The sequence below is a fragment of the Rattus norvegicus genome, chromosome 15 (genome assembly GCF_021556685.1).
Source record: "Rattus norvegicus strain SHRSP/BbbUtx chromosome 15, alternate assembly SHRSP_T2T, whole genome shotgun sequence".
NCBI lineage: Eukaryota > Metazoa > Chordata > Mammalia > Rodentia > Muridae > Rattus > Rattus norvegicus.
In genome coordinates this window covers 11,064,882-11,089,198 of record NC_141548.1, presented here as the reverse complement: position 1 = coordinate 11,089,198, position 24,317 = coordinate 11,064,882, and the positions used below count along the sequence as shown (strand labels likewise).

Genomic DNA, 24,317 nt, shown 5'->3' with positions numbered 1-24,317 from the left:
ACTCAGCTATTGATCAGGGGGAAGTTAAGGTGATGCGTGTGTCAGTTGTGTTTGGACACACGGGCATGCCAACTGTCCCTAGAAAGAAATGCCTTAGTGTGCTCAGTCAGTTCCAGAGACCTGAGCCCTTTCTGAGGGGAAAAGAGAGGGGGAAGGGAGGGGGAAGTCAGTCAGACAGACAGACAGACATAACCTTGGTAACCAGGCCTATAGAGCTGAGCCCTTTCCTAAGTCCTAGAATGCTGGGACACCTAGTGCTGCCTCTCGGGAGCTGGTACTCGGCAATCACTGGAAGGACTCAGAGTTACTTCCCTGATTCTAAAAAGGTACAGGTCCTCTTTTGGGACAGTCTTTGGGGATAACAGTATATTACCAAACATCCTTGTGAAGGTAAATTTGATTTTTAGAAAGAACCCAAATGTCATGAAGAACCAAGTCTAGTAAGTGCACTCAGGATCGAAACAAGGCCGCTCTCTGACGGGGTAAGGAGGAGAAGGGACTTTGAGAACAGACCATCTGGTTCTTGTGAGGAGTTGCACAAGTGTGTAAAGAAATGGAAACCATGCACAGCTTCCTAAGATGACAGGGCTTGCACACTGTGCTGTGTTTGTTTAAACACCCAGTCTCTTTTCTTTAGAGATTTGAGCTGGCCATCCGCTATGCCAGCAAAGGCTGGCAGGGTGGGTTTGATTTGGCCCACGGAGTGGTTTTATTTTAAAATCGAATTTGAATTTTAAAACCAGGAGATTTCAAGTACAAATTTGGATTTCTGGTCTCCTCTGGAAAATCTGCAGACCCAGTAAAACTGCTCCCCAGGCCTGTGTGGTTCCTGGAACCATCTCTGTTCCACTGTGGAGGAGAGAGAGAGGCCAGCTCCAGTCCTTCCTGCTGTTACTATGGGCTCAGTAGTGGCACTCCAGGTTCTACACCCTCCCCTCTCCTCCCTTCCTCCCTCCTCCCTCTCTGGTTGCTGACTCTCTGTGACATCTGCCCCAGAATGAAGCCCCGTAGGTGTCTACTGCATGGATGGATGGACAGCTTCGAGCAACTCGGATGTCTGCATCTAGCATGGGTGCCTGTTTCTTGAGTGGATTTCTAGCCTCTGGATCCTGTGGCCTCTTGAGTCACACCGAGCAGGAAAGACATCTAAGTGTTCCTGTTTCCATCCAACTAATGAAGCATGTGCTTCTTCTTCCCCTCCCCCACATCATTTACACCACTGCCGCGCCGCCGTTGCATTATTTCCACAGCAGCCTGGGAAAGCAACCATTCTCCCTCCAGCGTTTCACCTTTGTGTACACTTCTTTGTGCTGTGTTCATTTTATTCTTTTCAGGTTACTAAAATAGATTAGAGGTCTGGAGTAAAAATGTCACCTTCCAGCCATTTAGCTACCCAGGTCCCCCTCCCTGTTAGCAAACACGGTTTCTGGCCCGTTTGTCCCCAAATACTCCTTGCATAAATGCCGCCTGTCTCTGCGTGCCTGACACGACTGTGTGCTTAGCTGACAAGGTTTCCTACTGGTTATTCCATGTCATTTTTAACATTAGCACAGCGTCCCGTTGGGTGAGTGCACTGTGGGTTATTTACACAGTGACTGATGGCAGATGTTTACATGTTTACGTTTTACAAGTCGACTTGTATTGGAGCCCTCAGTGACGAGGAAGTTCACAAGAATTGAGATTGTGGGTGGGCGTCTGTGCTGTGTGTCATAGTGAAAGATCTTCGCTACTCTCAGGCCCGGAGAGGGAGCCCCTTGCTTCCTTTCATGGCTTCCCTCAGTGTGCTTCAGTTGTCCTCAGCTTGACATTGAACCAGAGGTAGGATGTGAGCTACAGATGCAACGGTGCAGTATTTTCCTCTTGGACGGTTCACTGTTCATCTTATCTCTGTGAAGTGATGGGACCGGGTCTTACCACACGGTGTGCACATCTGTATATATTACGTTCTCAGGGAGGGTGCCCATTTCGTATATTGACACCTGTGCATGAATGTCTGTCATGGTCCGTCAATCTGCCACCTTCCCACAGCAGCAGTAGATGCTGTTTTCATGGTGCAGGCATCGTGCGGTGTCTTGCTAGCTGACAGGCAGACTTTGTTCGTTCTTCCTCTTCAACAGTGTTCTCACAGTTAATATTGTGTCAAGGTGACCTTCGTTTAGCCTCACTTGGGCTGCCAAGCTATCACGACCAAGCAGTGGGTCTCTTCAAATCCATGTTATCATCCCACAAGGAAATCAATACCTTTGGCTCAGTGGGGTCTCTACTAAGCACTGCCAGTTTAGCGGGAAATGCTCAGCTTCGCCTGGAGAACTCTTTCTCCTCTCTGTTTCTATTGAGTCCTTTGCTGATATTTAAGCCTTTTATATCAGTATCAATAAGCAGCCTGGCAATGTCTCTTGTAGTGTCTTCCTTGGTATCAGAAATAAGAATTGAGAAAATGTGTTGTATTTTCAATTTTTTTGAGGTACTCTTTTGAACTATGCAATCATCCTGTGTTGAACCCATGCAGATTTGACGGTTTCTGGAAGGGAGAGGAGTTCCCTGGACAGTTTTAGTTTTTCCTTTGGGTTATTATTCTGTATGATTTATGATTCCTTTTCTATCTCGCATTAGAATGTCTAGAACAAATAACTTGGTATATAGCTATCAGGTGTTTTGCTCCTTCTAATTCTCAGGACTGAAAGCAGATGCTGCCCTCGAACTCTTCTCAGCTCTGCCCGTTGTCGGCTATATCTCGCTTCCTTCGTTAGTTCATCTGCTATTTTGTTTTTGCTTTTTCAGAAATCCACTCTGGGATCTTTCTTATCAGCTGCTATAATAGTCCCTAACTCTGTAGACTTTCTGCCTGTGACCGGGTATTTTTCTTCTGTTGCCTTTTACTGTATTATTTTTTTTTCCTACAGGTCCTTCAGTCATTTATTTGTTTGTTTGTTTGTTTGTTTGTTTGTTTATTTATTTTGGTTCTTTTTTTCGGAGCTGGGGACCAAACCCAGGGCCTTGTGCTTCCTAGGTAAGCGCTCTACCACTGAGCTAAATCCCCAGCCCCCAGTCATTTATTTTTAAGCCTGGAGAATTATATAAGTGTTGGCAAGCTTTCACCACCAGCTCTGGCAGGACCCGGCCTCGAGCTGCTTCCTCACCTGTTCAGCAGTGAGACCTTCACTTACTCCTGTTGACAGGGTTATATGGGGGAGAATTGCCCTGCGTTTGAAGTAACTACACTTCTTCTGACATGTACTGGCTTGTCTTGGCTCCTATAACATTTCTGAGTTGTTGGTGCTGCAGGAGGATTTCTCAAGCTCGAGGATTTCCTTTTTTCCAATCTTACAGAATGTCATGGTGTCTTTCTTTAAAAAAAAAAAAAAGACACTGAGTAACACACCATTGTGTAAATGGTGTCTACCCACTCTTCAGTTGAGGGGCGTCTAGGTCATTTTCCATTTCTGGCTGTTATGGCTAAAGCTGATGTGAACCTAGTCAAGCACGGGTCCTTGTGGTAAGGTGGAGCATCCTATGTTTCCAAACCATGGCCATGTTCTGTAATTACCCTTTCTTTTCTGCGTTCTACAATCCTCCTTTGCAAGCGTAAGGTATTGTTTACAATTCTAGACTAATATTATTTTAATTGTTCTGATATTACTTCATACATATTTAATCTTTTAAGGACAGAGCACCATTTGGCTTCCATTTTGATTCCCCTTGAAATTCCTGTTCTATTTAACTTCCCAACTTTCAATGCTGTTACTTGACAATCATTCATAGCGTGTCTGTCTGTTTTGCGCGTGACCAATAACTTTAAACTTAGTTAGACTTCGGCTGCACGGCAGTCAGTAGTACCATCAGTTACTGTGAGATCTCAAAGTTGAAGACTTCTTAGGGGGCGCGGGTCATTGCCCGACAGGTGTGCCTGTGAATGAGGGAGGACAGCCTGCACACGGTGCCTGGGTGTTTCATCCATGTGCTGTGTGCCTGGGTGCTTGTCATTGCTTCTGTCTGGGGATTGGTTCTTTGAGCAGTAAGTTTTCTGAGACAGGGCCGGTCCTATCTTATTCCTGTAACCATGATGTCACACTCTGGTCTGTCCTCACCCACTGTGTAAGCAGGAAGCCTGCTGACTACAACCCCATGCACACAAAGAAGCAGAGAGTGAACCGAGGGCAGACCAGGCTATACATCCTCAAAGTTTGACTTTGGTGATGTAACTCCCCCAGCAAAGAATTTTTGGAATCTCCTAAAGTCTATAACGTACCCACAGAAGTACCACAAACTGGAGAAGTGAGTTTCCAAACACTTGAGCTGACTGGGGGCATTTCTTATTTAAACTACAGGGACTGGGGGTGGGGGTGGGGAAGGAGGGCGGGCGGGAGGAAAAGAAGGAGGGCAGGAGGGAGGGACAAACAAGTGAAATAAAATGCTCAATGTGTTTTGCAGATTATGATAATTAGCACAACACTTGGGCCACATCTCTGCCCAAACCTGCTGCTCTTCATGGGACAGACTAGTCCCCACACGTTCCTTTAGGGTTTGTCACTGCCTCTCAGCAGGAGCCAGCTCATAATATACAAGGAGCTCCTGCTGTGCGTGCACAGGGTTTCTCATGGACTTTTGTAATCTAAATCAAGACAGAAAAGAGACCTGCCAGAGACAGAAGCCGGTCCCCTTGCCCCAGGTTTTGTTTCTGGGTCAGAGAGATCCTGTCCTGGAGAGGAAAAGTTTCACATGACCAAGCCATCTTGGATTTGAAATAATTTTGTTATGAGAAAACTTTTTTTTATTGGATATTTACTTACACTTCAAATGTTATCCCCTTTCCCGATTTCCTCTCTGTGAACTCCCTATTCCTTTGCCCCTCCCCTGCCTCTATGACAGTGTTTCCTCACCCACCCATCCACTGCCTCCCAGCTTCTGCCCTGGCATTCCCCTACCTGGGGGCATTGAGCCTTCACAGGGCCAAGGGCCTCTCCTCTCACTGATGCCCAATAATGCCGTCCTCTGCAACATATGTGAATGGAGCCATGGGTTCCTCCCTGTGTACTCTTTGGTTGGTGGTTTAGTCCCTGGGAGCTCGGGGGAGTCTGGTTGGTTGATATTGTTGTTCTTGCTATGGGGTTGCAAACCCCCTCAGCTGCCTCAGTTCCTTCTCTAACTCCTCCATTAGGGACCCCGTTCTCAGGTCAGTGGTTGGCTGTGAGCACCTATTTGTCAGGCTCTGGCAGAAACTCTCAGGAGACAGCTATATTAGGCTTAAAGACCAAATGTTGGTTAGGAATAATAATTGTTTTAAAATATCTAGACATACGTAACAGAACAGGCAGAAAAATAGGTTCAAATATCAGCGGTTCACTAGCACAGATTTTCTGTATAACTTTTCTCTTTTGTACTTTCTCTGTGTGTGAACATTTGCAAAGTAAACACATTTTATTCCATAAAGCGTGATTTTTAAAAGTTGGAGAGTGGGGCCGGAGAGATAGCTCAATAGTAAAGTACTTGCTACATAAGTGAGCGGCCTTGAGTTTGGGTTCCCAGACCATGCTATGGGGGTTGGGAGGACCTGACACCTGAGTTTATCCCCTGACCTCCATACAGGGTATGGTGTGGTATGATGTGAGTCCGAACCCATGACATGTACATGCACACTCGTTTTAAAACTAGGACAGTAATTTCCCTCTACTGCCCTTTGGTTGGAGGTTAATGTTCCCCATACGTGCTTAGCTCTGGAATGGAAGTTATTCAAGCATCTTGAACTTCGCAGAGACAGGCTTTGACTGGGTCAGTGGTACTGCTCCTGGTGAGTACCACTGGAAGCCGTCATATATTTTTACACGCAAGCTGCCAGTGTGCAACTGTCAGGCTCCAGAGAGACACGCAAAGTTACGATAACCCACGGAAACAGGGATGTGATATCGTGAATTGGTCGTCACGTAGGTGTTGGAGCACTGGGCGAGTAAAAGGGCCACTGTGGATACTTGGTGATGAGAAGCAGCTTGTTACCCTTGCAGTTGGGAATTGGAGAGAGCAGACGGGATTGCTGAAGTCCAGGAACTCAGAGGAGCAGTCAGGGAAGCGGGTGTTGTAGCCATTGGAACCTCTGCTAGCCTGGAGAGAACGGGAAATCTAAGAGGAACGGCCACTCCAGCCTACAGCCAGGACCAGCGGACACCCATCTCGGAGCCCTTTGTCAAAGGTCTCTGAGGAATGGCTTGCCAAGCGCTAGCCCAGAATTCCAGAGCAGAGCAGGGTAGATTTGTTGCTGATGGGCAACAAACAAGCCTGTGGCAGTCAGGATGGGAGGCGAGGGATTTGTGGCTGCTGCCACTTCTGTCCCCTGTGCCAGGCCAGACCTCTCCTGTGGTAAACAGCTACTGATGCCCTGGATTTGCAGATGTCATCTCTAGAACGTGTCTATTCATTTCCGTCGCCTCCAGAGCTGACAATGTGCAATGGGTCCAAAAACACCTTAAGGGGTTGGGACCGAGGGCCAGTCTGTTTTTGCATTCTCCTACCCAGCTAGTTCGTGGGTAAAGTTTGTTCTCACGAACTTGACCCCAAAATAATAGAAATAATATTCTCCATCAAATGGAACCGCAGTTATTAATAGGACGTCTGATTTTCATGAATAATCATGTAACCTTCACCAAACTCAGAAATGTCTCGTCTCTGTCAAGACATGTTTTCCTATCTCCTAAGTAAGACATGTCTCACCGGCACAAACTTGGCTATACGGGTTTTTCAGACTCACCGGGGATAAACTTTTGAAATGCTTTGTGTCACGTGACCAAATCTCGTGTTCTACATATTAAAGTTTCAGCGGTTCGCTGCTTTATTCTTAATAGAGAGTTCATGATTTTTAGAATCTGGTGGGTCGGATTACTGTCAGGTTTTGCTCTTCACAGCTGTAGACATTAGGAGTTGATCATTAAGATCCCTCACTTAGAGCTGACGAGATGGGTCAGCGGGTCAGCGTGCCTGCTGCCTTTACCACGGAGCCAAGAGCCGCAGTTGTTCTTGTTGCCCTTGGACTTGGAGTTCAACTATTAACTCCAACTCCACACCTGTGCATCTCGAGTGGCCTTCTCGTTGTCTCCTCGATGCTTTAGAACTTATTTCTTTTTTTTTTTTTTTTTTTTTTTTTTGCCCACATGTGGGGCAGGTTCTGAATGGGTGTTCCTTCAGTCTCTGTTTTTTTTTTCTTTTTTATTAACTTGAGTATTTCTTATATACATTTCGAGTGTTATTCCCTTTCCCGGTATCCGGGCAAACATCCCCCTTCCCCCCTCCCCTTCCTTATGGGTGTTCCCCTCCCAACCCTCCCCCCATTGCCGCCCTCCCCCCAACAGTCTAGTTCACTGGGGGTTCAGTCTTAGCAGGACCCAGGGCTTCCCCTTCCACTGGTGCTCTTACTAGGATATTCATTGCTATCTATGAGGTCAGAGTCCAGGGTCAGTCCATGTATAGTCTTTAGGTAGTGGCTTAGTCCCTGGAAGCTCTGGTTGCTTGGAATTGTTGTACATATGGGGTCTTGAGCCCCTTCAAGCTCTTCCAGTTCTTTCTCTGATTCCTTCAACGGGGGTCCTATTCTCAGTTCAGTGGTTTGCTGCTGGCATTCGCCTCTGTATTTGTTGTATTCTGGCTGTGTCTCTCAGGAGCGATCTACATCCGGCTCCTGTCGGTCTGCACTTCTTTGCTTCATCCATCTTGTCTAATTGGGTGGCTGTATATGTATGGGCCACATGTGGGGCAGGCTCTGAATGGGTGTTCCTTCAGTCTCTGTTTTAATCTTTGCCTCTCTCTTCCCTGCCAAGGGTATTCTTGTTCCCCTTTTAAAGAAGGAGTGAAGCATTCACATTTTGATCATCCGTCTTGAGTTTCATTTGTTCTAGGCATCTAGGGTAATTCAAGCATTTGGGCTAATAGCCACTTATCAATGAGTGCATACCATGTATGTCTTTCTGTGATTGGGTTAGCTCACTCAGGATGATATTTTCCAGTTCCAACCATTTGCCTACGAATTTCATAAAGTCGTTGTTTTTGATAGCTGAGTAATATTCCATTGTGTAGATGTACCACATTTTCTGTATCCATTCCTCTGTTGAAGGGCATCTGGGTTCTTTCCATTTTCTGGCTATTATAAATAAGGCTGCGATGAGCATAGTGGAGCACGTGTCTCTTTTATATGTTGGGGCATCTTTTGGGTATATGCCCAAGAGAGGTATAGCTGGATCCTCAGGCAGTTCAATGTCCAATTTTCTGAGGATCCTCCAGACTGATTTCCAGAATGGTTGTACCAGTATGCAATCCCACCAACAATGGAGGAGTGTTCCTCTTTCTCCACATCCTTGCCAGCATCTGCTGTCCCCTGAGTTTTTGATCTTAGCCATTCTCACTGGTGTGAGGTGAAATCTCAGGGTTGTTTTGATTTGCATTTCCCTTATGACTAAAGATGTAGAACTTATTTCTAAGGCAGGAAAAGCCAGCAACGCTAGTTTACGGTCAGGGGCAAGCGATGATCAGGGTCCCATGTCCTTCCTACAGTAAAACAGGGGAGCAAGTCCTGCCTACAAGAAACTTGACTCCAGAGGTGTTAGGAGTGGAGAATCCAAATCACGCCCGTAACAATCATCCTGTGACCGGAACCATCTCCAAAGAAAGCCTTAGCTGTACCAAAGCCCCGATTTGGGGAATCTTCCACGGTTGCCATGGTCAATGTCCCAGCTGAGACCAGCAACCATACCTGTCAGTCACCGTGCCACTGCCTAGCCGTGTCTATCTTGAAAAGATTAGTGCTCCAGATATCACTCCTTCTTAATGTTGCCAGCTCATCTTAAAGAAGTCATCTCCCCCTAATAAATATTGTACCACACACTACGCCCTTCTCCAAGCCCAAAGTCAGACACACTTTGAATGATTAGCAGGGCCACATCCTCCAGGTAACAGAGTCACCAGAAGACGGGCAAACGTGCCTTGGATGGGTGCTTTATTGCGCATGGCTCAGCTCTCAGGAGAGATTCTCATTCCCCCTCTCACTAGCAAATGATGAAGAGCAAGGTTCTCAGTCGCTCCTGACCTCTGCCCTATTGGTGAATGGAGAACAGCTCTGACTTTCTTCCCTTCACATGTGGCAATTACAGCGTTATATACAACCTGAGTACACACGCAATTGTACATCCACAGATACTCGTTAAATGGAGAAATAAACAAGCAACTTAGTACAGTCTCCTCAGAGTCTCCAGTCTCTGATTGCCCCTGACTGTGCAGGGTGGCTCCCTCCCTGGGGAATCTCTAGTAAGACTGCTGAGGTAGGCTGGGTCAGCCAGACCCTCCGTCCTCTCGAGCACATGTCAGTATTCTGAGTGAAGCAGAGTATTGGGTTGCTGAGCAGGCTTGATACCGAGTCTCGAGAATCTGAACGCGGCTCCATTGAAACGTTTCTCTGTGACTGCAGCTTGCGCTCTCCCTTGTGTGTTCTTAGATGACCACAGCATCAGTGAGTTGGAAGAAGGCTCATGGGGCTGAGGGCCAGGCAGTATCCTGGCTCCCAACTGTAGACAGATGGGCTTCTGTAGTGCCCGGGACAAAGAGCCATCAGTATGTGGTGAGTGATGTCCTTGGGGCTGGAGGTATTCCTGGAACTCTGTCCTTAGAAGTGTCAAGTCTGGGCCCTCTAGGTGGCTCAGAGGGTACAGATGCTTGCAGCCAGGCCTGACAACCTGAATTTCCTCCCCACATGATGGAAAGAGAAACAACCCCTTGCAAGTGGTCCACTGACCTCCAAACATACACCATGGGGTGGGGATTCACATACTCATAATTGTGCATTCACAGATACATGTTAAATAAAGAGATACACAAACAACTAAATATAATCTTAAAGTCTCAAATCTATACAAAGTTCACTTCCAAACAGAGGTTGCCTAAAGTTATAAAACTAAATGAAGGAATAAAAGTGCAGGATCGTAAGAGGTGTGAAAAGTTTAAGAAGGCAGTGGATACAAATCAATTACTCTTGATTTACATGTCCTCACTGAGAACCCAGACCAGAGACAATCTGTTTCTGGTTCAGCTTTAGATTTCACACTGTGTGGGATGCTCAGGATAGGAGTGAGTGTAAGCCATTGTAATACGTGTAATACAGTTTACCCTTTGAAAGACAAATGGATTTCAGTAAATTTTCAGATTTGTGTGGCCATCACCGTAACCTCCCTTTAGGGCAGTTTTCCCACTCCTAAAGGAACCTGCACAGGCCACTGACAGCTACCCTCTTTCCACAAGCCCTACCAGCCATCGTCGGATAACCACGCCCTCATTTCTGATTCTGGAAGTATAGTTTTATAGCTAGATGTTGCCTGCAATTCCCAGTAACTAAAATCACGTGCTCAGTGTTGTCCTCAAAACTCGTGATTTTTTTTGGTGACATTCATTTCCATCCTATAGTCTCAGCCTTCCTTCTCCCATCCAGCAACTGCCTTTCCCACCAAATGTGGCTACAATCCTTCATTTAACGATTATTTACTAAGCGTCTGCTATGCCCGACAGCCCGTGTTAGCTCGTGGGGTCACCAATGGCACAGAGCTGAATTCCTAACAGAGAATATGGCATGATTACCAGAAGATGCTGAGTCCTTGGGAAGGAGGGTATCGGGAAGCCAGCACCCAGGGAGAATTGTCACACGGGGTCTAGAGCATCTGAGGGGAGTCTCTAAGGAGGTGGGGTACGCAAAACCTAGTGGAGTCAAAGACCCAAGCAGGTCCTGACCCTGGACATGTTTGCGGAATAACAAGGATGCTGGTAGGGCTCAAGTGGAATGAGAGCGCAGTGGGACAAAGGGACAGCTGTGGCTGTCACATCTGGTTTTCAGCAGAGAGGTTGTGTGAGCTGACTTTTATTCTACCAGCACCACCCTGACTGCCACATTGAGGGGCAACAAGAACAGATTCGGGGACTGCGGTTTCTAAGTGGCAGAGCATTTCCAGAGTATGTGCAATGGCCCGGGTTCAGTTCCCAGCACTTTTAGATACAGGGACTCCCCTGCACACTGTGTGGAAGGCCACCCTTCAGCTCTGGCTATGCCTCAACGCCGCTGGGCAGCCTTACAAACTGGCCGTGCTACAGAATGCTGATTGCTAGGTCTGCAGGGTGGACACAGATTTTTTTTAAAGCTGTCGGGAGGTAGGGTGTGTGTGTGTGTATGTGTGTGTGTGTGTGTGTGTGTGTGTGTGTGTGTGGTATGTGTGTGGTATGTGTGTGTGGTATGTGTGTGTGGTGTGTGTGTGTGTGTGTGTGTGTGTGGTGTGTGTGTGTGTGTGTGTGTGTGTGTGTGTGTGTGTTCACCTTCCACTGACCACCAGAGTTTTGGAGCATTGAATAGTCCCATGGATTCAACTTTGCAACTAGGAAGACAAAACTCCACAGGTGACCCTGGCTGCTCATTGGCAAAACTATGCCTAGAAGTGGCCAGCAATGGCACCAGGGCTGTGACAGTAGCTGAGCTAGGGGACTAGCTGCAGGCAGGTTTAAACAGGATGAGCCCTAGCCAAAGCTCACGGGGCAAGTCAGCCATGAGATTTATTCGATCCTTTGGCTGAGTCCAATGTAAACCCCTGGGTGTGAGAAAGACTTTCTCTCACTGACGAGAGGGTCTGCTGCTTGCATCAATAGAACGGAAGAATAAGGCCAGCCCTCCAGCAAGCTGGCGTGTGATCCAGCTTTTAGAAATAATTGTGACAGCAGCCAGGCATTGTGCAGGAAGCTGCTGATTAAAACTATGTGAAGGGATAAAAGAGTGAATGAAGGAGGTTTGAACTGGTCTTATCCTGGCCAAATGGCTCAAAATGAAGGCCATATAGTATTTCACAGTGTGTTGTTTGTGGGGGGCTTTAAATAAGCTCAATAGGGGTGGGGATCCTGGGGCTGCCTATCTGAGCTGTTGGCATTTCTGAGACATGAATAGAACATTATGACGCTGCGTCTGCACAAACAGAGCTGGGAGCGGGGGAGAAAAACTTCTTGGAGCCGTGAGCTGAGCGTGATTCAGCAGTATCTGCATATTGTTAAGAAAATAATAAGCCTCGAAAAGTGTGGAATGTAAGCACCAGGCCGAAGTGCCCCGCCCCCAGCAGGAAACAGACACTAGCTAAAACATTGCGTCCTTTTTTCTTTTCCTTTTTCTTTCCTTTCTCTCTTTTTCTTTTCTTTTTTTTTGGGGGGGGGTGTTCTTGAACTGAAAGGAATGTAAAGAAATCTTAGAGAAGATTCGAGGGAAGCAGGCTTGTAAGTATGGAAAATAATGCCCCATTCACAATGAGCAGATGGTTTAGACAGACAGACAGACAAACAGACAGACACACACACACACACACACACACACACACACACACACACCCCACAGGCAGCGCTCAAAAATCCTATTCCAGTGCACAGGAAGCAATGTCTCTCCAGCTTCAGTGAATACCCAGAGTCCCTGGACTCCCACAGTGTAGTGGTCAGCATGCCTGACAACTAGGTTCTGTAATGTTTCAGGATCCTTGTCACATCCTGCACATGTGAACGGAGCTCGGGAAGCTATTGAACAATAACTATAACTACACCTCGTTTGTTCTCAAGATGGCCTCTTGAGACCGTGGCCAGAACCCCTGACATGATTTCTTACTCCCTACACCGCAGTGTCAAGCATCATGGGCCCACATAGCAGAATAACATTTCCAGGTCAAATGACCAGCCCTTAAGCTCACAGAGTGGCCCGTGCATAAAGAAAACATCGATCACTCCTGGTGTTTTTCACTGTGGTGGCCATGATTTTCAAACTCTAAACCCAAGTTCTCTCCAGGATGCCAGGGCCACTGCTGCTCATCACAAAATGCAGTTCTGAGGCTGTATTGGATCACTCACATTCAGACAGAACACTGAGGTATCTATTCTGACCTGGGGTCATGGCAGAAAAAGTATATTGAGGCACTGAATGACATGCACTGAGGCATGAGGGCATAATCATCCCCAGGTCATTGCGATACGGGCTTCCAGTCGGACCAGAAAATCAAGCCAGCACTTTCTAAACTTAAACATCCAGAGGAAAAAAAGTAACAGAAAATTATGTCTCCGTGTACCTTCCAAAATCCTAGCCCATCCAAGCTCCACCCATCCCAGCTTCCCCATTTAATCCTTAACCAACTCTTTCGGTGTTAATATAGTAACCTGATTCCCATTTAGGGTTCCAACCTTTCCTCGTGATCTAACACAGTGGACGAACTCTTATAAATTTGAACCTGATAATTACTTTGACACATTACTGAGAATTACCCAGATAACAGGTTGTTGAAAGTCAACAGGCCATGCAAGCCCGTTAATAGGTACACAGGAGACATGAGACCCTGTGGAGAGCCAGCGGAATTTGCTAGTAAAGTGAATGACCAAATCGCCAAGCACTGTCACACATGGGCCCAGTGGGAGAAGTGACCGAGACTGTAGATTTCACACATAGTTTTTGAAGACGTTAAACTAGGCATTGAACCCAGGGCTTTCTGCACACTACAGCTGCTCTCCCACGGAGATCATGGCTAGCCTTTGTTTTTGTTTTTGTTTCGAGGGGTGGGGGAGCAGGAGGAGGTGGAGTCTCACTAAGTGGTAGAAGCCAGACTGGACTTCAGGATTCCCCTGCCTTGGCCCCAAGCATGTTGGGATTATAGGCAAGTGTAGCCATGCTGTCTGAAGTCTGCCCACAGGAATATTGCAATTCAGTCCTGCCTCAGTTTGCCTTTTGCATTTAAGAAATAGATAACACCTGTACTCGTAGGATAAATTGGTTTCCATCCAAAGGGAATTTCCAGAGCAAGGCTGCTCCCATGTTGCTTTTATCTCCGGGTTTAAGACCTACAGGTGCCCCCTGTGGGTTCCGGCACAGCCAGGCCTGCGCTCAGATCTGCGGGTGCCACTTTCATGGAACAAGAACAAATATGTATTCTTCTTCTTGGCTGGAAATTACAGCTCTTTCGGGTACTTCCTTCCAAAGCTCTCCAGAGGCGGGGACAGGAGTGGGGATGTTTGTAACTGACTGCTTCACCATCAGACACCTTTAGAACTCAATGATAAAGCATGGCCATCTGTGCAAACCCTTTGCTTTCCATTCTGGTTGGATGTTTTTCATGCTTGTGTCTCCTTGAGTCACCTAACCACAACTACACAATTAAAGGCATCTGGCAGGGCTGTGTGGTACTGTCATTCCTCTGGGGTTATTTAATTCTCCTAACATGATGAATGTGCGTCCAGACCGCCACCCTCTACCGCCACCCCACTCCCTACTCTAGTACAGTGTACATTCCTTATTTACTCAAGTTCTCCTTGGCTTGGCAGGGTCATGGTGCCCTGTTGACCACCAGGTGGCAGTAGAGGAAGTTTGAGGCTCCTACAAGTCACTGGTGGCCTGTCCCAGGCATTGTCCTTGCAGAGTCAGTATCCGGCCCACCTCTCTGCTCCCTGTCCAGAAATCAGAGATGAGTGTGCACTTAGAGAAAGGCCTGTGGGAGGAGGAGGCAGGGTGCGTACTGTGGGCATCAAGCCTGTGCCCTCCTAATCGGCCTCAGAAACTTGAACCAGAACTGGTCCCCGGTTTCTCTCTCCCAGTTTTATTTGACTAAGCATCCCATGTTTCAGTCTGTGAGATGGTGCATTTCATGCAACAGACGGTCCTAAAGCGACTGCCTTCCTTCTTTGTTTACATTGTTTCAAAGCCAGGTCCTAGAGCGACTGCCTTCTTTCTTTGTCTACATTGTTTCAAAACCGGGTCCTAGAGCAACTGCCTTCTTTCTTTCTCTACATTGTTTCAAAGCCAACTGTGCTCTGAGTCTGTCTCACTCCCACCCAGTTGACCTCCTTCTCAAGACAGAAATAGAACTTTTATCTGACTATACCCAAGTCCTCTGCCATATAAAGGGAGAAGCTGCCACAGGCATCAGGACATTTAGCGTAGTAACTGGTAAAGCGGACCTTATCCCAGCATAGAAATGGTCTCCTGGCTCTCTAAGTCAAGAGCAGCAGCAGGATCCATGCTTCTTCCCATGTGCTGTGGTGACATTGCCTGTGAGGAAGCAAGAACGCAAGGGAAGGTCAAGGAGAGAAAGGAGGCAGTATTTGACACAGGCACAGGTTAGAGTAGAGACTGGCAGGGGCTGGGGTTGCCGCTCAGTGGGAGAGACTTGAGTAGCAATTGGTGCTGCTACACAAACTCACATATAATAGAGATGAGCTCTAGAATGAGATGCTTGGACATGATGGCCCATTCTTGTAATCTTGGCACTCAGGAGGCAGAGGCAGGGGGACCATCACAAGCTCAAGTCCAACCTGAGCTATGTAGGGGGACTTTGACACCCTCATCTTCTTGTGAGCAACCATTAGCCACAGCCAGTGAATCGCCATTACAACCAGAGACACTGTTGCCTCATCTGCCTTCTTGAAGGAAAAACACTGACTGCTGCAAGCCTGAGAGCTTGGCCCTTCCATAGCCCTTTGCCCCTGTGGGGCTGAGCCTCTGAAATTACCTCCTGTCTAGGGGTTGTCACTGAACAAAATTTACGGAGCCTAGACAGTCAGCCATCCTCAAGGCCGCCTGAGTGTCGGACAAATGATGGCTGTCCCTTGCAGCAGAAGCCAAGTCAGTGGCGCCTGTCAGGGGTACAGAATGAGGCGGAATCAGCTTCTCACTGGAGCGGAAGTTCTAGAGGCTTCAGAAGGACTCATGTCTCTTTGCAAATGAACCCCCAGTGGGTCCAAATGAAAGTTCTTAGCTACAGTGCAGGCATGTAATACCATTCAGGAGGCTGAGGCAGGGGGATTGCAAGTTGAAGACTAACCCTGAACTACAGAGTAAGACCCTTAATAAAGTATTCAGCCCTCACTGGCCAAGAGCGTGCTGTGTAACCCAGGCTGCCCTCAAGCTGATTGAAATCCTCCCATCTCAGCCTCCTGACTGCTGGCATTCCAGGCGTGAACCGCCATGCCTTGTGGGGAAAGTGTGTAAGAAAGCAAACTCTTCTTTGACCCACGAGCCATGGGAATGGTAAAACAGGAGAACCATAAGTGGTGGTTCTGGATGGTGCTGGTTCTCAGTCCGTCATCAACATGGCTGCCCTGGCTAGCACTCAGTACCTGATACTTCCTCCTCCCCACCACCTCCCAGAGGTATTCACCCCTTCCAGGCATCAGTTAGCTTAATTCAACTCTGGGTTGTTTCTTCCTATGGCCCCACAAACCGCTGAGCTCCAGACCCAGGCGCAGCTCTGGAGAGCACCATCCCCGGGGAGTCATGTGACAAGGCGGAACTGTGATACTTGACGGGTTGCCAGACGCACTACTGAAGTCGCACCTGAAACTCTAGAGCTCTGAGCTGGAGAGGTAGCACAGTGGTTAAGCACATGCTGCACACTCACGAGGACACGGGTTCAGATCCCCAGTAACCAAGTAAATGCCAGATGGTCATGGCGCCCTGCCAGCGATTACAACCTTAAAAGGCGGGGACAGGATTCCTAAACAGGTTAGCAGTACTAGCCATCGAGTGAGCTCCGGGCTTAACTGAGAGACTCTCTCTCTCAAAGGATGACATAGAAGACTAATCAAAGATGATTCCCTACTAAGACACACACACAGACACACACACAGACGCAGACACACATACTCACACACACGCACACAGACACACACACAGACACACACACATACACAGACACACACACAGACACACACACAGACATACACACACACAGACACACACACAGACATACACACACACATACACACACACATACACACACACACACACACATACACACACACACACACACACACACACACACACACACACACATACACACACACCGGGGAAATAAGTCTAGAGCTCACTGAAGAGCAATAGTAACAATGCTACATGTGAGTACTATTGTAGTTCTAGAGTACTGATTACAGTACATCGCTAACAGTATAGTAACAGCAATGCCGTTTAATGATACCGCATGGCACAATATTGCTGACACTGCACTACAAAAGTTACTGTCGCTGGAGAAAAGACTGCTCAGTAGCACTGGGCAGGAAGGGTAGCACAGAGGCTCATGGCGTCGACTCCAGCTTTAGGAATGTTAGCAAGGTCGTGTTCTTGCTCCATGTCCCTTCTGCCTTACAGATTCCATTTCTGCCCTTGCAGTCTGAATTTTTGAAGATAAAGAAACATTTAAGTTGATGGTGTTGCAAGATCGCAACTGGGATTTAATGGCTCCGGTTCAGAGATTAAGAAGAAAAACAATATGCCAGGCCACACTGGGGTTATTGTTGTGGAAGCTGGGAGCTGTCAGTCAGAGGGCCGCTGTGTTGGAATCTACTCATGTGAAAGAGGATGTGTTTGCCAAAGGTCACCAAGGAAGAGTTGAGTGGCCAGTGGAGCAGGTGTGGGGCAGGTAGGGATGGGCCTTGACTAAACCAGGCGAGACTCTCAGGTTAATCCTCTTCCCTGGGGGTCTCAAACAGACATGGTTCTCCCTCCTTCCCTCCCCCCTCCGTCGCTCCCCCCTCCCTCACTCCCTCTTTCCTTCCGATCTTTGTGTTTCTCCAATCGTCCAGAGGTTATCATATCACACTTCATGCCTTGAACTGGCATGGCCAGGGGAGGGGCACTTCGGTTCTCCACATGAGCTACAGTCCTCTTTCCCTTCCCAATCCATTTGACTCCTCGCCCTCTGGGGCATCCCAAACATCTGGTGGGGAAACATGGCAGGTTCCAGGGCTGAGAGGGGTTGGTAGCCAAGCTAGTAAATGTATCAGAGTCCAAGATTGGACCTCAGGTCCAGCTTGTGGTCCCAGAGCGGCGTCTCCAGGTCTGACTCATCTGAGAAGCTGAACGGGTGAAGGAGGCTGGGGCTGAAGGCTGGTGGCTGGCGACCTTTGGAAGGTTCAGCTGTAAGAAAGAGTTCATTTCCTGGTGCTACGTCTCCCCGCTTCTCTCAGAAGCTGGTTCAGGTGGCTTGTGTCCTATATGTCACAGCAGTTTCACTTCGCTATAGAAACTACTCAGCAATGCTCAACGAGGGGGAGGGGTGGGAGGGCAGTCAGAGGAGTGGGCCGTGCCATCAGACCTATGCAAACCTATAATTTAAATTCAGCATGACAAGAATTCTGATAAAGGCCTGAAACCATAGGCACCCGGTGAGTGGAGAGCCTAAGACGGAGTCGTCGTATGTAGAGCCATATTGAGAGCATAGTCCGTGTGCTTCTTTGCCTGCTGTCCTACCACAAGCCTTCTTATCCAAGGGCTACCACAGCTCAGTGTGCAGCATCTCACCGATTCCCCTTCTGCCCTCGAGCCCTCGGCAGCAGCCTTGTGAAACAAGTGGAGCCCGAGCCCATCTTTCACCTTACGTTGGACCCCACAGTAGCACACAGTGGTACTGACCCTTGAGCCCAGGTCTTGGGCTTCAACTCTATTCAAGAGACACGGGCTGCTAGGGGCTGGGGATTTAGCTCAGTGGTAGAGCGCTTGCCTAGGAAGCGCAAGGCCCTGGGTTCGGTCCCCAGCTCCGAAAAAAAGAACCAAAAAAAAAAAAAAAAGAGACACGGGCTGCTGTGTCCTATACTGGACCCAGAACCCTCCCAGGAAATACTTCCAGAAGCATCCTGAAGGACTCAGTGTGCCAGCTGCCTGTGTGTACCCCTGAGCACCCCTTCCCAGCCTGTAGACTTTGGTCTGGCATTGACCCTGGGCCTCCTCCTCCTCAGACCACCGGCCAGGCTTGCTTTGCTCGTAGGTCTCATAAATGAATCGGGCAAAGCACTCTGACAAGAGAAGTTACAAACGGGCAGGAGGGGGAGTTAGGTTTGAAGGACATGATGTCTAAGAGGTAAATCATCTTGGATCTGGTCCAAGGTGCCATCAGGCTGAGGCTGGGATTCTACAGCCTGAGGAGTTCTGCCTTGGAGATGCTCAGACATCGCAGGCACTCAGGGGAAAATGGCCCGTCCACAGTTTGGCTGATCTCTCAAAACAACAAACCAAGAGAAAACACTGTTTCAAAAGCATAAACATAGAGTGAGGCCAGAGATGAAAACCAAGGCCATAAGGCCCGTTTAACGCCCCAGTTCTAAGTTACAGTGAGGGATCTTGGTTCAAATTCAAAACATAATAAACTTTGGGACATTAACAACAAATTAAGTCAGATGGGGACAGAAGGAATATAAGAGCTGGAGGTCGGGACAAGTGCTCTGGGGATGGGGAGGAATGGTGTGGGGATGGGGAGGAGTGGTGTGGGGATGGGGAGGAGTGGTGTGGGGATGGGGAGGAGTGCTAGTGGTGTCTTCTAAATTCATGCACTCACTACAGCTATGGTGACTTGTACAAACCTTAGCCAGCAAGGTCAGTCAACATGCCAACAGACAACACTAACTGGACTTATTTGATTTCAAAGAGAGAGGGGTTGGAGGAAAGGAAGGAAGGAAGGAAACATAAAGAGGGGAGGGTATGTGTCGGGGTAAGTGGGGTGTTGTGGAAGAATAAATAAAACATAGTTAATAAGTAAGTGAAACCCTGGCACTCAGGAAGCAGAGGCAGGGAGCTCTCTGTGAGTTTTAAGCCAGCCTTGCCCACATCACACGTTCCAGGCCTGCCAGGGCCACACAGTGAGACCCCATCTCATAAGGAAATGCTGATTGTAATGTGTGTTATTCTGTCTCTCTGTAGGGAATGCCAGAGCTGAAGAGGACCCAGCATGACTACTAACCTATGACTCCTAACAGTATGACAGGTATCTACGTGTCTTCCTTGGTTTCCACTGTGTGTCTTCATCTGTGTATGCACAAAGTGAAGCACTGGGGTCTTACAGCCTGAGAACCTTAGCAGCAGTTATTTCCAAGCCATGACATACGATGGCATCACCAGGAGGGTGACCAGGGGAGACGCTAGCTTCAGCGGAAGGCTAGCAGTGTCCAGCCCTCCTAGGATCAGCCCTGTACACTGATGTCATCGTCCTTCAGAGTCTTTCAGGGTCCCATGACAAATAGTTCTGCAGCCTTCGTGACACAAACAGTATATCTACCCCAACTCGAGCTGCCTGTCCCAGCCGCAGTAAATCCAAATGCAATGTGAGCAAATCACAGATGGGGTAACTGAGCTGTGAAACCCTTAGCAGGGCCAGAGAAAGCCAGAGGCACACAACAGGCTGAATCACCTAAGTTCCCTCCGCATACAACGGCCCAGGGACTGAGCAAACACCGAAGGCTGAAAAGGTTTGGTATAGGCACTCCGATTCTCTCTGAAGCTAACCACCCTCGATTATCAATGACCACTGGAAAGAAGGCATGAAGGCTGGGACATCCAGAGATTTTTGAATTAGAAAGAGATGTTGGAAAACTAAATTTTTAAATGAAATATCCAATTTTTTTTAATATCTACATTTAACTGAGGAACTATTCATGAATCAAACTGTCTGCTGACCGAAATCAACTCCCGAGATCTCAAAGCATGGTACTGGCTCTCTCTGCCTTCCAGCTTAATTCCCAGCCAATGGCTGGCCTCTTAGTGCTTATGGCAGCAGGGAGGCTCCCCGTACTCCCCTGCACATCATAAAACTGACTGGCTCCCAGGTATTTGCTTGTGCCATTTCCCCACACTAGAGTGGACCAAATGGACAGTCAGTTCCTTCGGGAACCATCCTCTAATACACCTGAGACCCCCAAAGCAACTATGATCAAACCATTATCCCCAGGCACCACCCCCTGGCTCCCGACCCACCAGGGCTCGAACTCTTGATTTGGCAAGAGAAAGGGCACCTGGCCGAACCAGAACGGCTTACACCTGTAGGAGTGAGGACTCAGAATTACACGCCCTCTCTGTGGTTTACTTCACATCAGAAAACACCATTCCTCCTCCTGTTCCGCTGCCAGCAAGGTCAGGGGTCTTCTTCACTCGAACCTCACCCACTTCTGTGCAGAAGTCATACTCGTGCGGTGGGAAATTAGTGTGACTCCATCTCAGCCACAGCCGCCATGTGCCCTGGGCAGAGAGAGTGACGGTCTCTGTCTCTGTTCCTACATATATGTGAAAGCACACAGACAAGAGACAGCAGGGCCGTGGCACTGAAGACAGGGACGCTGAGAAGTCAGAATGGTCTCATGAGGTACGAGGCAATAGTCCTGTACTCCACGATGAGTTGTCCCTGAAAACGCTTCCAATGGAAGGGACCCGAGAGGACATACGTCCCGAGACATAGAAATGGTAATATTTAACGTGAATGTGGATAATAAGATTACCGGTATTTGCTTGCTGTGGGAGGCAGATGAGTAATAATCATTCATCCATGCACCTCTGGAACAAAAATTGGCAATATTGATTGATTGTTGCGTGGTTGGTTGGTCGATTGAGGACCCATCTGATCTCTGGCTGTAGAAGGCAGTGAATAGACATCCTGCTTCTATAAGCCACTCAGTGTCTTGTCCCGGGTCCCCCCCCACCCCCCAAGCTGCCACTACAGCGTGAAGAACCTTAACTTAAACTGTACATTACTAAGTGGGCTTGACTGTTTCCTAATGAAACCCCAGGCAGAAGGCCAGTCTTGGCGAGGGGCTGTCTTTGCTGGTCCACCCTGTAGAGTCCCCAGTAAGCCTGGAGGTTTTCTCTAGCTTCCTCTCACCCCAGCGGTGAGCAGGACCTGAAGCTGAGACTCTGGGCTTGGAACCAGGGCTGCTACTCAACAGAGACTTAGCCAGATCTCCACCTTGCAGGCTGAGCTGCCTCCTAGTGGGAGGGATTGGTCTCACTTCCAGTGAGCTTTTCCTCCAGAGGCTCAGACAGGCCGTGTGTGTGTGTGTGTGTGTGTGTGTGTGTGTGTGTGTGTGTGTGTGTGTGTGTGTGTGTGTAGGCTTTTACTTGTGTGTAAAATGAAGCAGTTCCCTTTCTCCCTCTCCTTCGCGGCGGGCTCCAGACACAGCATCGTTTTAACCTCAAGGGAGACCAAAGTAAAGACGAAAGCCATCGAAACCATGCTTAGACTAGGTGCATAATTTAAAAGCCGAGTATGAGTTCTTTCTCTTCAGAGAAACGTAAGAAGGACAATGGCTGTTAAGCATTAAAGAACGTCACTTAACTCTTATGAGAAGACAGCCAGCATGAAATGAATGGAGTTAGGAATGATGAGCCTACTTTCCTAACAGCAAGCCAGCATTTCCTACAAACCAGTGGTTCCCAACCTTGCAAACGCAGTTCCTTTGATACAGTTCCTCAAGTGGTCACTTTCAGCTGTAGAATTATTTTTGTTGCTACCTCCTAACTATAAATTCGCTACTTTTATGAATAGTAATGAAATATTTAGCATTTGGGATACCTGATATGTGACCCCTGTGACCCCGTGACCCCTGTGACCCCTGTGAAAGGTTTGTTCAAACGGCGCTCCCCCACCACCACCACCAAGGGGTTGCAACCCACGGGTTGAGAACCAGTGGTGTAGAGGCCTTTTTAGCTACAAAGCTTGTGAAATAAATATATGTATTTTAAATGTACTTGATGCAAACGTTGTTTTCTGGGGAAAACATCAGCTATTGGAGCTGGGTTTGGCAACCACTTTGCCTTGCCTAATCTGAAATTAGTACCATCGACATCACCCACTGAATAATTCTTAAGGGCTATCAGGAAGTGCCTTCATAAGATATTCTATTGGTTGAGCGTTAAGCTCTGTTTCCAGGTAATCTGAGGGAATGACCTAGACATTTATGACGCCGTAACGAGCTTTATTGGGGATCGGTCCTAAGATGTGAACAGTTAATATTCCTAACGGCAAAGCGAAAAGCCTTTGGGCCTTATTTGACAACGAAACCAAGAACGCAGATTCCTCTGGCTGTTCCTGAGGCCGCAGCAGCCGAGCTTTGTAGCAATTGTGTAGAGCCTCACTTTGTGATGAGCACAAAGTTAGTGCAGCCTGTGGTGTAAGCCACACTGCTACAGTCAGTGCGGTACTCCTGGGGCTGTGGTGTAAGCCACTCTCTGAGCAGCCCTCTTAGGGAACAGTATATTCCTGGCTTCATGATTTCGCCAGCACGTCTTCCTTCTGGCTGCTTGTTTCTTCACCTCATCCATGTCTTGTTTGTTTTCTTTCCCCATCCTCCTTTCCGGATCCTCATTACTGAGGGTCCCAGCTCAGGGCTGCTGCAGTGACACCCTGGGCTTACACCAAGGACTTAGCCTTTCCCTCTGTTTGTAGTTGTTTGTTAAGAGGGACATAGCTTTATTTACATTTTTATTACCCCTGGAGTTAAGCATCTTTTACGTGTTTATTGGCCGCTTGCATGAAGCTTCCTGTCCCTACTTGTTACTATTTTCCATTGTTAACTTGTGGTTTTCGTTATCTGTGTAAGTTACTCATATTTTAACAATATCCCCTAAGGTATCACTCAGTCTCTCCAGTCTGATCCCGATGTGTCCCCACTTCACCCCACTTCATGCACTGCCTCCCAGACGTGGCCCACTGCTCCAGGCATCTCCCTCTGCTGGAAGGCGGGGATCTCTGTTCTTCATTCCCTCTGAGCTCAGAGCTCCCAGACAAGTCTATCATTTTACATTTTCTCCCTGTGGCGTGCATGGCAGAGACAGGGTAAAAATCTCCACCCTGTGTACACTCTAATTCGTCTTCTCCATCTTCACTGTAAGCAGGAAGAAACATCGAGAAACCACAGAAAGTGCCTCTGTGTGAACCAGCAGAGGACACCCTGGGCCTGAGGCCATCTCTAGCACTGGGGAACAAAGGAACAAAAAGAGAAAAAGGAAACAAAAATTAATTGAGAGTTTCTACACAGCTACAAACATCAGCAGAGTAGAGTGGTTCTCCCAAGGTTACTGCCGTGGACTACTGAGTTTTTTAATTATACCTTTCTAATCTTTGGGAAATTGGGTTAAACAAGTCTCATGAATGGTGGCGTTTCTGTTTCCTTTCCATTTTTCGCTCTTGATTGAAGTTCTTTAATCTTCCCCATCAAAATGACATCAACAAGTCTATAGCAACCCCCCTCTAACTGTCGTGCTTCATCTGTCCCTATCCCAGCCATGGGTGACAAATTCTCATATAAACAGAGGCAGTTGCCTGGGAGTATGCTGTAACTCTCATCCATGACTGACAGCCCATGGTTCCTGAACATGAATCTGACCGGTGTGCTCTGTCTTTTACCTAAACAGCCGTCTAGTCCTGGCCTCCTCAGCTCAAACCTCAGCGTCTTTTGGGAATGGCCAACCAAAGCAGCCTTTCTTGTGGACAGAACAGTGGCCTCAGAAGGCAGCTTGGTGTGTCTCACATAGTTTTCATGACTTA

The 24,317-nt window shown here is 47.9% G+C and overlaps 1 protein-coding gene across 23 annotated transcripts in view; it reads left to right on the top strand.

The window, feature by feature from the left end:
• Positions 1-24,317, top strand: part of Thrb (thyroid hormone receptor beta) — a 339,826-nt gene that overhangs the window by 230,694 nt on the left and 84,815 nt on the right. For 21 of the 23 annotated variants that reach the window (XM_087584976.1, XM_087584964.1, XM_087584972.1 and 18 more), the window contains 1 exon segment: positions 19,706-19,769. In XM_087584976.1, the coding sequence (XP_087441102.1) occupies positions 19,748-19,769 (22 nt within the window). In that variant the 5' untranslated portion in view covers positions 19,706-19,747. 23 annotated transcript variants of the gene reach the window in all.